General features: G+C 41.8%; 1 protein-coding gene across 1 annotated transcript in view; it reads left to right on the forward strand.

Annotated features, from left to right (window-relative positions):
* LOC140190849 (transmembrane protein 132C-like) overlaps positions 1–15,286 on the forward strand; it is a 1,058,274-nt gene that overhangs the window by 701,574 nt on the left and 341,414 nt on the right. Inside the window, exon 4 of the mRNA XM_072247739.1 lies at positions 2,995–3,187. Coding sequence (XP_072103840.1) covers positions 2,995–3,187 — 193 coding nt within the window. The remainder of the gene's footprint in view (positions 1–2,994; positions 3,188–15,286) is intronic.

Below are 15,286 nucleotides of genomic sequence, written 5' to 3' on the forward strand. Positions count from 1 at the left end.
TTAGATATTGAGCTGGTTGGTTGCAACCTGAAGAGACAAAATATGAGATGTTTTTAATCAAGTCCTGTTACGTAAAGAATGGGAATGAATGAACAGCTGACATGGCAGGTTGCTCAGGGTCACTCTTGCAGACTGAATACTGGTGCTCTGTAAAACAATTAATAAGGAACTGCAGTGTTTTCAACACCATAGTTCCTCATAGAGGGTTTAGGAAATTAGCCAGGAATCTGCACCTTGAGGGGCAAACTGAAAGAGGACTTTTGCCTTCACCCTAGGTCAGCCCTGCCATCAGGAATGAGCTAGTCTAGCCCTCAGCGGAATTAGTAAATGTCTTGCAACCACTTGCTTCACACTAACACATAACCTATACGCCGTGGCAGTCTCAAGTCCATGCACTGAGAGCACATAAAAGCCCAAGGTAAATGTAAGAAGGGGCAAAACACCTCCTTAACAACCTCCACCGAGCATCTCCTGCCCTCTACGTGGAAGAGCCTGCAGATCGTGCACTGGCTTTATCAGTCACCTCAGAACCCACAAAACTGGAATGAAAACAAATCATCCACAATTTCTAGAAACTACCCATGAAGAAGAAATCATTGACCAGCACAGTCCTATTTATCAGGTCTTTTGTATCAATTCTTTTACATTCACTTTAGAGGAAATGGAAAGACTTCTGCCTGTTCTGTGGGGAAGAGTCATTGCTTTCATATAGAGATGCTAAATGTTCATACATTCCGGATATTCATATTGCATCTGGGCACCATTCTTTTAATCACAATATACTTATGTATGAAGTATTTCTGAGTTCATCCAAGAATCTTTACATGAATAATAACTCTTACTACTTGCTTTTTATAAATCAATTGAGCCACTCTCTTCCTATTTCCTTGCAAATTAAGAAAGCTGTTGTTCTGGGTGGCTGACAGGGTGGAGACACATCTCTACCAAAGGGGATGTAAGGTGCTCCTTCCCTCTGCTTGCCTGCAGGTCATCCTTGAGCAAAGGGTAGCACCTGCTTATCACCCCATCCCCATGAAGCCATGGGAGCAGGTGGTGGATGGTCGTACGAGCATCTGGTGCATATCACAAGTCCTGGTTGTGCGACCACTGACGCCAGGCAATCTCTGAAGAATATTGATAATGGCTGGGATCAGCCATCTTGTAAAGACACTGCCCAGAAGAAGGCAATGGCAAACCAGTTCTGTCAGAAAATTTGCAAGGAATAATCATGGTCATCGATAGGACCGTGATCGCCCATGTCAATACAACACGGCACACGATGATGATGATGATCATGGTCAACTCCTTTCTAACTTTCCCTAGTACTGACATGAACACTTGTTTCATGATGGGAATATCAGAGAACGTTTTGCCGTTTGCTCACAAAATCCATGGTGACTTCAAGGATTTTAACAGTAAAGTAAGCATGCAGGTTTTACACACTTAATAAATCTAGATCCTCCCACAAGCTTTACTTTTTGAATTTTTTCTGCACATAAAGGGTTTTAGTATCTTGTCCTTGATACAGAAGGAGATTATTCTGTCTGTCAGGGCAAGATGGCTCTCTGGGGAGCAATGTCATTCGATCCATGCCCTCTCCTTATTTTCTTTTACCATTGTAACTTGTTTTCTCATCTATCAATCCACATTTGACTCTGTTAGGCATTCTTTAAGACAGGTGTTTTATGCCATAGGCCAATACCATTAAGCAAAAGGTCTGTGGGCCCCAGGTTGGGACCCTCTTCTTTAAGATATAATTTACTGTAGGGGATTTGCAGTCCGTTCCTTAGTTAGAGCCTTCAGCAATTTGGGCATCGAGGGAGAGAGGAAGAGGAGAGCCATCCACAGTACCACCAATGCGGCAGAGAGGGCCTCAAGATGGCTGTGGCTCAAAAGAGGGGAGCCATGGAGTCATAAGTAGCTAGCCATCTGGACACAAGCTGGGGTCTGATCAGTCCCGGCTGGGTCACCTGGAGGAGGTTGCATGATGTTAAAAGACCCGAAACACCCGATGATTCCAGGAACATCACTGAAGATGTGTCCAGAAGCATCAGTAGATGTATGTACACAACTGAGACCAGTCAACCTACTACTGCATTTTGGGATGTGGGAAGAAATGAGAAAACCTGTGGAAATCAAGTGCTTGGGTACTGCCTGTGCAGCGATCACACATACTAGTTGGTCATAGAGAGAACATGTAATCCCTGCAGAAGCAATACCCAAGATCCTGACCAAGCACTCAAGTCCTATCCAACTGGCTGCTCAGATGCTCAACACTTTTAGTATGTTCAAAGTACAATTGTTATCAATGTATGTATACTATAGGTATACAATTGTTATCAATGTATGCAAACTTTATGCAACCTTGAGATTCCTGACAGGCAGCCACCAAACAAAGAAAGCCAATAGAACCCGTTAAAATAAGAAGGCCTTCAAGCACCCAATGTGCAGGAAAAAATAACAAATCATGCAAGCAATGAAAGTAAGCAAATAACATTCAGAACTGAAGTTCACGAAAGCGAGTCCACAGACACAAACATGAGAAAGCTTGCAGATGCCGGAAATCCAAAGCAACACACACGAAATGGTGGAGGGGCTCAGCAGGTCAGGCAGCATCTGTGGAAAAGAGTAAACAGTTGACGTCACGGGCCGAGATGTCTACTGCTTTCTCTTTTCCATAGATGCTGCCTGGCCTGCTGAGTTTCTCCAGCATTTAGTGTGTGTTGCTCACAGTCACGAAACCAGTCAGAGCTGATCTGTCTTGGCAATGCAAATCTCAACGAGTGAAAAGTAAACAAGTTTAATGCACTGTAGTGTGTTCGAATAAATTAACTCCAAACAAGTGAAAATATTGCTTTCGTCCTGTTTTGAAAATGTGACGCAAATCAACTTTTGAAGATAGTTAGTCAATCATTAATCAGTTATGTGCTGTTGCAAGAATTACTTGTTAAGCAGTTACTTCAAGAATGTTAAATAGTCTCCGTTTCTTTACAGAATTGATGGGGCTTCTTATGAAATAATGCAGATGGACTTTGAAATGGATAACTTCAGCAGCCTGTCAGTCACTCGCCGGATCATGTGGCAGGTGGAGTATCCTGGAAAGCCCTCACAGATAGACCAGGACAAAGCTGTGTCGGAACTGCACGTCAGTCAGAGAGACATCATCAAAATTGTTCCTCTTGCCATGGTAAGAGATTTCAGATTTCAATTACATGACCTTGTGGCAAATCTTATATGACTGATTAACACAGCAAGGCGCTTCTGCTCATGATTTTTGGTTGTCAGCTGTTGTTTATGCAAGTTTTCCAGCCTCAAATTCTCTACTATAATATAATTTGTTGGTACTTTATTTGTTATTGTTTTTGATGGGACAGTACAGACTTGCTGAATTTGATCTGTGTACATATTCTTCTTCTTCCTCTTCATCTTGTTTTATGGCAGTTGGCACATATTCTATCAATATACAGTAGATGTTATAAGAAAGGTGCCCACATTTGTGATAACTGTCAGACTAATTGATCAAGAAAACAGTCAGTTTTGAGCAAGAATTAGTGAGGCCACAGTCGGTCAGGGTCTACCATAGCTGTGTGTCCTTGCTGTCTAGATATGCAAGCCTGGGCAGTACAATATGAAAAACAAGCTCCTCCTCTCTGCACATCTCTCTACACACCCAAAGGAACGGCAGAGACCAATACAGTTTGGCACCGGCAGTGTCGCGGCAGTTGCCAATCAGCGTTGAACTCAACATCGGACTGCCTTAGGGACTCCAGCTCTGGATTTTTCCGTCGGAGTTTACTCCCAAAGACCTCCCCATGAGTGGGTATAGCCGCAAGGCAGCGGAGGTTTGAGATGAGAGTTTTCCTTCCCCTAAATGAGCTGCCAACCATGGCTGATGAGCCCTATCTGCCCGAAGAGACTAGTTTTAAGGCCTCCTTCGCCGCTTCTCCTGTCAGTAGAAATTGTTCCGCTGGGCTTCGTAGCTAAGCCACCCATGAAGGCCGGGAGTTGGACTTGGTTGTCAGAGGCTATTTGAGGCACACACTATTGGAAGCATTTAAATAGGTAAAAGGAGCTTGTCCCCATTATCACTCCCAGCTATAATAACTTTAAGGAACCAAGCAAGGATTATTAAATTTAAAATATCTCAAAATTGGTATCATTCTATATTGGCCAAGAGTGACAAAGTTATAAGATGTTCCTTTGCATATGTTTCCTTCCTGCTTGTTATAGTTCTCGTCCTAAGTCTCTTAAGGGAAAAAAAATCCTGTTCTCTCCATGACAATGAAGTAACTGGAAAGTGACAAAAGAATGATTATTAGGAAACATTTCCTGCAATTCCTCCTCAGGATTCTGGATATGATATGAAATCTTGCGGCACTAACGCTGAGCTGAGTTGTAGGTGTAGGGTGCAGGTGTCGGGTGTAGGTACAGGAAGCAGATCTTTAGACAAGTGGAGAGGTTCTCCCCAAGACAAGTAATTGACATCGACTGGAACCTACCCATTCACCCCACTTTCCGAGGTTTGGGGTGATATGACATCCAAAATTAATATAACAGAAATTATTAATGATATGAGGCACTGTGACTGGGTGTTTGGTAGAAGATAGACAGGTGAAGGAGTCTTCAAGATAATAGAGTTAAAAGGGAAACATGGGTAAGTAGAGTTCATACGTCATTTATTTTACAGCAGGGGATTTAGTTTCCAGATTACCATAAACATTTTCCAGTAATCTACTCAGTTCCTGCCTGATCAGTCCAATAATTCTTCACTCTTCTCTCTGTTGGCTAAAATTATACTCACACTAAATATGTGAGAACTTTGTGCTTCTGCTAATGGAAGAATTCAGTGCTGTTCTTGGGTAAGATTCTGAGAGAAGCACAAGGCAAGCATTCTTAAACATTAAGGTAAACAATGTTTCAGAGTTCATGCCATCATATTCGTACTCTCGGTCATGGTTTTGTATATGGATATGTGAATGACAAGTGAAAGGTTAACTAGAGCAAAACAGTTCAGGTATTTTTGTGGAAAAACAATTTTTTTTCCCTGCAAATGCTTTCGATCATCAGGTTTTCTGCAGTGGCTTTTTCAAAGTGATTCAAATGCAAAACATTTCCTGGCAATTCTCTCATGCAGGTTTTCTCCCTTGCGTTAAGCCCCATGTGCAGGATTATATGGTCACTCTGGTGGGCAATTTACAGTGTAAATGGGGCCATTATCTCAGGTGCCTGCCCTTTCCATGAATCATTCTGGTTCCTCATTTTAAACATTTAGGTGCAATCTGGATTGCCTTTATCTTTCATTTCAGAGAAAGTTGGCACTCAAACAGGTTTGGGAGCAGTTCCAAAACCATTTGATCAGGTGACAAATCACTCATGCCTAAGCACAGCTACCAGAAAGAAATCTTAAATTTCAGCTAATTATCACAAGCATTTGCTGTATTGCCAAGGTTATGGATGTTACCAACCCCTTTAAGAACTGTAAACCTTTGTAATCCTCTGTGACATTTGTTTCCTTATAGTTTATTTTAATTGATCAAAAGACCATTTCACAAGATCTGTACAGAAATACCATTTTTTACTAACAGTATATCATTGTTTTTCTTTCTTGAGAGCTTGGGCAATCTAGTTGTTTTCTCTGGAGCAGTGGAGACTGAGGGAAGATCTGAAAGAGGTTTATAAAATTTTGAGAGACATAGATAAGAATAGACTACCTGTATTTTTCCTAGAGTGTGAATTAATACTAGAGGACATGTATTTAAGGAAAGAGGGGGCAAGTGTGGGGCAAATTTTTTTAGACTAATGGGTGTCTGGAATGAGCTGTGGTAGACTTCAATACAATGGATGCTTTTGAGAGACTCTCAGGATCATGAATATGCAGAAAATGAAGGGATATGTGTAATTAGGCGTCATTAACTTTATTAGTTTGGCACTTCCCGTGTTGTACTGTTCTATGTACTGCAAGTTTTACTGTCTACATCGGGAAGTGTTTAACAGCCAGCTCTAATTCCCTGTAGAAGGTGCCGCTGAGCTGCCTGCTTGAGCTTTTACGTTTCTGATGCGGTGCCATTCGGCAGTGGACCAGTAAGCTGCCGATTCCCAGGTCAGGTAGAGATTGACTTAACACAGGGGTTCCCAACCTGTGGTCCATGGACCCCTTGCCTAATGGTATTGGTCCATGGCATAGAAAAGTTTGGGAAAGTCTTAGATGGTGACAATCATTCCAGATAGTAGAAGCCATGAGTTTGGGAGGTGAATTCCTGTGAAGCACCTTAAAAATTCATTTGCACAATGCTCTTTCCTATAAACTGATATTTGATATACTTTCTAGAGTGGATCACAATCACAACCTGTGGACCTGTCGACTCTGAAAATGTGCAAGCAGGTTAAATACCCGGCATTTTGCTATGTCAGATCTTTATTTTGCTCGCTTGCTTTCATCTGCGTTCATTGCTTATATTTATATCAGTAATCCTTCCCTCTTCAGTATAGTCAGTTTCATCAACTAAGAATCTGTACCAGTGATTGGCAGATGAGCCATTTACTGGGCAACACACACACAAAGTGCTGGAGGAACTCAGCAGGTCAGGCAGCATCTATGGAAAAGAGTGAACAGTCGACATTTTGGGCCGAGACCCTTCATCAGGACTGGAAATAAAGATGAGAAGTCAGAGTAAGTAGGTGGGGGACTACTCATCTTTTTTTTTCTCAGCCCGAAACATTGACTGTCTACTTTTTTCCAAAGATGCTGCCTGGCCTGCTGAGTTCCTCCAGCATTTTGTGTGTGTGTGTGTGTGTGTGTGTGTGTGTGTGTGTGTGTGTGTGTGTGTGTGTGTGTGTGTGTGTGTGTGTGTGTGTGTGTTTGCACTGGATTTCCAGCATCTGGGTTTGTGAGCCATTTACTGTTTCCTTATAGGTAGAAATTCTTGTGCATCTATCAGGACAGATTAATTGGCCCAAGACCTCAGTGAAAAGAGATTGAGCATTGCGTGTGCTTGGGACACTAAAACAAGCTTTGCATAAGAAGCAATGTCACCCTGTGCACAGAAATCTTGTTAGAAATCGATGGGTGAGGATATGTCAAGTTGTATTTGTGTGTTGATGCAAAACAATTAGAAACAGCATTTCACTTGGTAAAACGTGGCTTAGGAGCAAACTGAAAGGCCAGAGGGTTTGGTGTTCGAAATAACGGGCAATTTATTAAAAAAAACTGATGCACATCAGGAGACCAGTTAAAGCTGATCTACCTGTTGTTACGTATATACAGCTTTTATATTCTCAGATGACGAGATTATCTATAAAGTTACAGACTAGGTCCAGGTTACAGAATAAAATGATTATCCATAGACCTAACCGTAAATCCAGTATGTGCATGCTGTGACATAATTAACAAAATTCCTGAAATGTGGATGTCATCACTGCTGCATTCCGTGTCTCTATTTCTGGGCTTTGTCCGTGGCTCCTGTTGTCAAAATCCACATTCCTATTTATTACTTATTAGTCCTCACAGTTCTTTACTCGACAAAGCATTGCTCTTCAACCAAAAAAAATTGGTTTTCAGTCAAAAAATCAGTATTGATTTTAAGTTAGTTTGTTTCACCTGGACTAGTTCGTGCTCTTGGTGATGTCTGAATGAACCAAAGCAACAAGTTGTGCTTTAGTTTCAACAGGTTTTATACAATTTAATCCAAGAGGCCAGCATCAGAACATTAAGATACAAGGATAGTCACAAATTCTCAAAATATATGTCAGTGTTAGGAGGATTTTCCATTAAATTCAATTACTCATGTCATATTATGTGGACAGTGCCATCTGCAGGCTGACTGACATCCATAAAGGGAATGAACAGGCCATTTGTCAGGTTGACTGCACAGTGAGACACGGCAATGATATCTCAGCTCGATATTTTAAATACCCAGCATCTGTGGAATACTTTAATAGAATTTTCTAATAGAACTTAAGATCACTCGCTAATGCCATTATATTTGGAATGTGGTTTGTAACAGTTAGCTCCTGCAGGAAGCATTACAGTTTGATTCTTTCTTTCTCTCTCAGAACAATTCTTTCTACATTCAGTGTGAGTGTTTACTTTACTGAAACAATCCTTGAGAAGTTAAATTTCTCAAACGTTTATACCTGAAATGAATTACCAGCCACTAAAAGCAACAGGGGGACTGGGGTGGTAGGGAGTTGTTATCGTGGGGAGTAAGGGACATCCAAGTCTATTGTTTTGTTTTAATGTAGAAAAGAATTGTTTATTCTCAGGTTCAAAGCATTTTTTTGTTGTTATGAAATGTCTGCCGGTTGTAGTTTTTTAGAATGTTGGAATAATTGCTGGGAGCAAGTATTGATTATCCTGAACAGTGGCAGAAATCAAGTCTGCAGAGTTTAACTCCTGCCCTTTGCTGTGTGTGAAGTGGCTTGTGTACAAGTATGTCGAAGGAGGGGGTCAACAAAGCTGTACATGTCGTGGCTGTCAGTCCTTCACTGATCCTCAGGGAAAAGTCAAATCTAACTGCAGCTTAAACAAATATGCCATTGAATAGTAATGTGCATGAACTTGCTAATGAAATTTTAATTTAGCCAGAAGCAGTTTGACTGTGATTAAGAGTAGCGATGACTGGAAACCATGATCAGAATGATTTCACATGTAGATATTAGTATGAAGAGAAATGTGTCTGTAGCCGGCACCCCATGACTCTCATTGATAGTCCACCGGCACTAAAATGAAATTGATACCAAAGTCAGTTTCAATTGGCATTAACACACAATATGAGATCAGGAGATAGTCCCATCATGGCACAATCATACATGGCTGGTTTGATAGAAACCCAGTGTCTATTCCAGTCTTTTAATGCTGAGGCTCACTCGGAGCTTCAGTTGGTCTTTTTGAGATCGCTCTGATTATTTTGACTCAGGGAGAAGCCTTAGAAATGGTGTTTTAATTTATTTATCAAGGGCCACGAGAACAGAAGATTCTTTGTCCTATAGAGTAACCTCAATCTCTTTCATCCCCACTTGCTTCTCTAACGCTGCCCCAGTAGTGTTATGTCATTAACAAGTCCCTCTGCCAGCCTAAGTCTGCATTGATATTCATTGTTTGACGCTTCAGATTTGCTTCAATTTGATCCTTAAACTGGTTAAAAACAGGGAAACATAGAAAACCTACAGCACAATACAGGCCCTTCGGCCCACAAAGCTATGCTAAATATGTCCTTACCCTAGAGCTACCTAGGCTTACTCATAGCCCTCTATTTTTCTGAGCTCCATGTATCCATCCAGGAGTCTCTTAAAAGACCCTATTGTTTCTGCCTCCACCACCGCCGCCGGCAGCCCATCCCACGCACTCACCACTCTGTGTAAAAACTTACCCCTGACATCTCCTCCTTACACTTGGTTCTAGCCACTTTACCTACAATTAATCCCAAAATGCGGCTTCACATATGAAGGACACCAGTTAGGAGAGGAGAAATATACTTCAATAAATAAAGCAACAAAAAAAAACAAAAGCACAAAAGCAAAATACCGTGGATGCAGGAAATCAGAAATAAAAACAGGAAATGTTGGAAATAATTAACAAATTAGTCAGCATCTGCGGAGAGGAGAATGAAGTTATCAATCTAAAATATTAACCACTCTTTCACCGACGCTGCCTGAGTTTTCTCACTAAAAGCTTGCAAAGCATATATGAGATGATACTTTGTAACATTTACACGTGTTGAAAATTGTGGAGGAAAACCAACTCTCAATCATCTTGGCTCTTTAAATTACTGAACCTATCTAGCGAACAGTGACTCATCTTAAAAGGTGGCTTGGTTTTTCCAGATTTAGTGCAGACCCGCTCCACTCACAGCTTGATCTTCCGTAACAAGATGTGATTCAGAACCTGACGAGGAGCACAAAGTAAGGTATATATTTAGAATCTTGACTGAGTTGGGACACACAGCCGTCTCACAGCTTCGGGGACTCAAGGTTGATTCTGACCTTGGTGCACATCATTTTCCAGGACCACAGGTGCTATGGTTTCTTCCACCAACATCCGACATCCCTGAAAAGAATTCATAAGTTGAGATGAGATTATGAAGACACTCAGTCCTCACTTATTGTCATTTAGAAATGCATGCATTAAAAAATGATACAATGTTCCTCCAGAATGATATTACAGTTGAAGTATTACAGCAAAGAATCAGTCCATTTGGCCCACTGTGTATATGCAGGCCATTACGTCTGTGTATACTAATCCCCTTGCCTGCATTAGTTCCACATCTCTCTCTGCCCTGCTCATCGAGTACCTAGCAAGAAGCCTCTAAATGCTGTTACTGTCCCATCACCTCTTTTGCCAGCTACTCCTCAGGTCCCCTCTAAACCTCTTCCCTTTCACTTTTAATGCATGCCCTTTCATTTCAGACTCCCCTACCATGGGAAACAGATGGTAACCATTTACCATATCAATGCCTCACTTAATTTTATATACCTCAATCGTGTCACCTCTCCTAATAACTCAGGTCTTCTAATCCAACCAAGATGCTTGTGAATCTTTTCAGCACCCTCTCTAGGGAGGTGACCAGAACAGCAGACAAGTGTGGACCTAACATAACGTATACTCAGTGCTTCAGCCAACGGCCTACATGCCACACACCTCCTTCACCACCCTGTCAACCTGTGGTCCAGTTCTCAAAGAACTATGTGCTTGTCCCACACACAAAATGCTGGAGGAACTCAGCAGGCCAGGCAGTGTCTATCGAAATGAACAAACAGTCAACGTTTCAGGCTGAGGACTTCCTTTAGGAGTCCTGAAGAAGGTCTTGGCCTGGAACATCAACTGTTTATTTGTTTCCATAGATACTGCCTGAGCTGCTGAGTTCCTCCAGCATTTTCTGTGTGTTGCTTTGGATTTCCAGAATCTGCAGAAGTTATGGTGTTTAGGTACTTGTACACCTAGCTTTCTCTGTTCAACTACACTCCTAAGCCCTGCCATTCACTGTGTATGTCTTGCTCTGTTTTAAATAGCTAAAACTCCACTTAGCATTTGTTTGAATTAGCTTCTACCTTTCCTAGTTATGTAACCTTAGACAATTCATTTCACTATCTACTACACAACCAGGATTAGACTTACTAATCATGCCAACTATATTCTCAAGGTAGGAAGGGCCGAAAGGCCTACTCCTGCACCTATTTTCTATGTTTCTATGTTTCTATCTAACCAAGAAAGGACTCAACAGTCAATCCCTGCAGTCACACCAAGTCACCAGGTCACAGGCCTCCAATCAGAAAAACACCTCTTCACAACTTAACCTCTGCCTCATATCACCACGCCAGTCTTGTATCCAGTTCACTATTTCACCCTAGAACCCCTCTGTTCTAACCTTCCAAAGTACCCTACCATGTGGGACCTTGTCAAAGGCTTTGCTATGGTCCATGTAGACAACGTTTGTTTCTTTAAAAGATTTACACAGACCCTGCAACTTTAACAATTTTTAAAGCTGGCATTTTAGGCGAGGCGCATGTGGCTCAAGTAATGAACAGATTCAATCCAATGTGTTTTTACGCAGAGTCTTCCATTACGGTGATAGACTGTACAGCGGGTAGCAGTGAAAGCTGTGTTTCTGAAACAAGATCAGCAGTACTGTACATGAGTGCAAATAGCTTGAATTCTTGCTGCAGACCCAAAGGCTCTCACTACAGGTCTGAACATTTAAGGAGTAGGTTTATCTGTCAGAAGAAATGACCTATGCCAATGGTATTGAAATCCAAACTTAGAGCAGCTGGCCACATGGCACTTGCAAAGGTGGGAATTGTCTTTAGCAGGAACATACTGTGTAGTCTGTACAATACTGAAACTTCCTCAGGAGAAGCAGAAAAAATATTGTATAACATCTATATTATTCATGGAAATGGAGTGAGAATCAGTGGGATGCAGGGCTAAGGAAGCACAGGGTTTCAAAACAAATGTACAACTAAATATTGCCACTCAACCAGCCAATCTAACTCAGTCCTGAAGACAGGTCTCGTCCCGAAGTGTCGGCTGTTTACTCTTTTCCATAGATACCACCTGACTTGTTGAGTTCCTCCAGTATTCTGTGTGTGTTGCTTTGGATTTCCAGCATCTGCAGACTTCCTTGCGTTTGTATCTATCTTACTCCTGTCTGCCTCCTTGTTGCAATCTGACATTAGATTAGATTATGAGAACACTCAGTCCTCCTTTATTGTCATTTAGAAATGCACGCATGCATTAAGAAATGATACAAAGTTTCTCCGGAGTGATATCTCAGAAAAGAGGACAAACCAAAGACTTAACACTGACAAAACCACATAATTATAACATAAAGTTACAGCAGTGCAAAGCAATACCATAATTTGATGAAGAACAGACCATGGGCACAGTAAGAAAAAAAGTCTCAAAGTCTCGAGTTCCCGCTAGTAGGCGGCAAAAGGGAGAAACTCCCTGCCATAAACCTCCAGGCACCGTCAACTTGCCGATACCTTGGAAGCAGCCAACCATAGCCAACACTGAGTCCATCTATCCGAAAACTTCGAGCTTCCGACCAGCCTCTCCGATACAGCCTCCCGAGTGCCATCCTCTGCCGAGCGCCTTCGGCCTCTCCCCGGCTGCTGAAACACGCAAAGCTGAGGATTTCGGGACCTTCAGCTCCGGAGATTCCAGTTACCACACAGTAGCAGCGGCAGCGAAGCGGGCATTTCAGAAGTTTTCCAGATGTTCCTCCGTGCTCTCACATCTGTCTCCATCAAATCAGAATTGTGTACGGTCCCCTACTTGACAGATAACAGACATCATCACTGAAGTGGCCGCGCGCGCTGCCGACAACGGCGAATTCATGGATGATGTTTGAGCTGTGCCTGGTCATACAGTCATGAGTGTAGAAAGAGCAGAGCAGTGGACTAAACATGTATCCTTGAGGTGTGCCTGAGTTGTCTGTCTACAACAAACTTTAAAATCTGGTCCTCTTGAGAACTCCCTTCATAACTGGATGTTTGACTTCTTTATCGGGAGACCAAAGTCAGTTAGAAGCTGTAATAACACCTCCACCTCGCTGCTGCTACATGGCAAGGACAAGCCAAAAGGACCAAAGCTTGACTGGGTAGAAGAGTTACTGTTTGGTCTATCACTCTGCTGGGTTCAGCACAGAAAAGTTCTGATGCAGGTATGAGCAAGGGCTTACCTTACAACCAGTAGGTGAAGGTTTACAACTGCAAACAGTCTATGAGCACTTTCTCAAGGTGAAACCATGAAGGGTCAGTATTCAGAAAGTGAAGTGCCTTTTGAAAAAGAGGTTTCCCAGTTGTCCAATGATATTGAAGTCTGAAGTGCAGACTTAGAATAGTCCTTGCCAACTAGGAGGATAGAGTGAAAGGAAACAAAAGTGAGATCATTGCGATGAGGCAAAGAAAAGGAATTCAGACAACATGGGATGACAAGAGTGTTCATCCCAGATACAACTCATGTTGTATCCCAGATTACAGTATCCCAGATGTCATCCCAGATTACAGATACAGCTCATGGGAGTGGGGCACTGGTGAGTCAGTAATAAATAATATTTTGTGTGATCTTGAGGAAAAAACAGCAGCCACATCAACCAAGCAACTGCAGTCAGAGTTATAGCAGAACATATAAGGACTAGGATATACTGCAAAAGCAAAGATGTAATGTTGAGGCTTTATAAGGCAATGGCGAGGCCTCACTTGGAGTATTGTGAGCAGTTTTGGGCTCCTTATCTAAGAAAGGATATGCTGACATTGGAGAGGGTTCAAAGGAGAATCACAAAACTGATTCTGGGATTGAAAGGTTTATCATATGAGGAGTGTTTGATAGCTGTGAGCCTGTACTCATTGGAATTCAGAAGAATGAGAGAAGATCTCATTGAAACCCATTGAATGTTGAAAGACCTCAATAGCGTGGATGTGGAGAGGATGTTTCCTATGGTGGGGGAGTCTAAGACCAGAGAATACAGTCTCAAAATAGAGGAATGTCCGTTTCGAATGGAGATGAGGATGAATTTCTTTAGCCAGAGATGAATGAATTCGTGGAATTCATTGCTACAGGCAGCTCTGGCAGCCAAATCTTTGGGTATATTTAAGGCAGATAGATTCTTAATTAGGCAAGGCATGAAGGGATACGGAAGAAGGCTGTAGAATGGGGCTGAGAGGGAAATGGCCAGCCATGATGACATGGCGGAGCACACGATGGGCCAAATGGCCTAATTCTGTTCCTATATCTTACGGTCTTGTATTGAATAAAATATATACCTACATCAGCAGAAGAAGAAACATAGACCAACAGTGAACGGAGTCATGAAATCCCGTGTAAATCAGATCCAGAACTCATGATAAGACCAGAGATCCAAACACAGACAGGAAGCTCTGAAGTTATTGTGACAGCCAGTTAATAGACTGTGTTATGTATCTGAAATACCATTTCAAGGAGGTGAAGTATTGTGGCTCATAAGTATGTAAACTAGTAATGTTCATGTAATGTAGTGACAACATCACATGTTACGTGTAAGTTGTTCATCTGCAAAAAAGTGCAAAAAAAGCAGCCCTTGATCAACACCAAGAGATCATTATAGATCTTACAGGGCATGTTTACAGATCTCTTCCAAATACTCCACATTGGGAACACCCAGTATTCGGAGATTAAATTTAGAGCACAAAACCACATTTCTACTCTTTACCAGATGTTGTGTCATCCCTCATAATAATCCATAACTCCTTGTTTCAAAGGGCTAATATTTACATATTGAGATAGCTTGTGTATAATAATTAATGGCACAATTATTTTAAGCAATTGTGGATTATTTATACATGTAGAGCTAAATAAATTAAACCATTCAAGGCTTACCACAGATGTTTACATGCTTGGCACTGAGGCCTGCTGCGTTGTGTTTAGCGTGAAATTAATTTTTATGAAGCAGTGGGTTGCTTCTCAGTAATAATAGCTCCCTAGCAGAGTTGAGAGATACGTTTGACTGGGGAAATGTTTAAAATTGCTGATGAGATGCCAGTATTTGGTTTCGTCTTTGGCTGCCACAGAGGATAAAAATGTCTTCACCTGTAGTATATATTGGCCAATTTACCTTCCCTAAATACTAGGTGATTTGTTTCTTCTGTCACATTCCAACTGCTGCTTTCCTAGCAGGAGCGTTAGTGGGAACATTGATTGATGTGTAGACTTTTCTCGCCCCGGAATAATTCAGAGAGTTTGAATTAATTTCTGTGCTGAATGTAAAAGCAAAGGGAAGGACGGAAAAGGTTTGTTGTGCAGTGCCTGATA

This window comes from Mobula birostris, chromosome 31, assembly GCF_030028105.1.
Source record: "Mobula birostris isolate sMobBir1 chromosome 31, sMobBir1.hap1, whole genome shotgun sequence".
NCBI lineage: Eukaryota > Metazoa > Chordata > Chondrichthyes > Myliobatiformes > Myliobatidae > Mobula > Mobula birostris.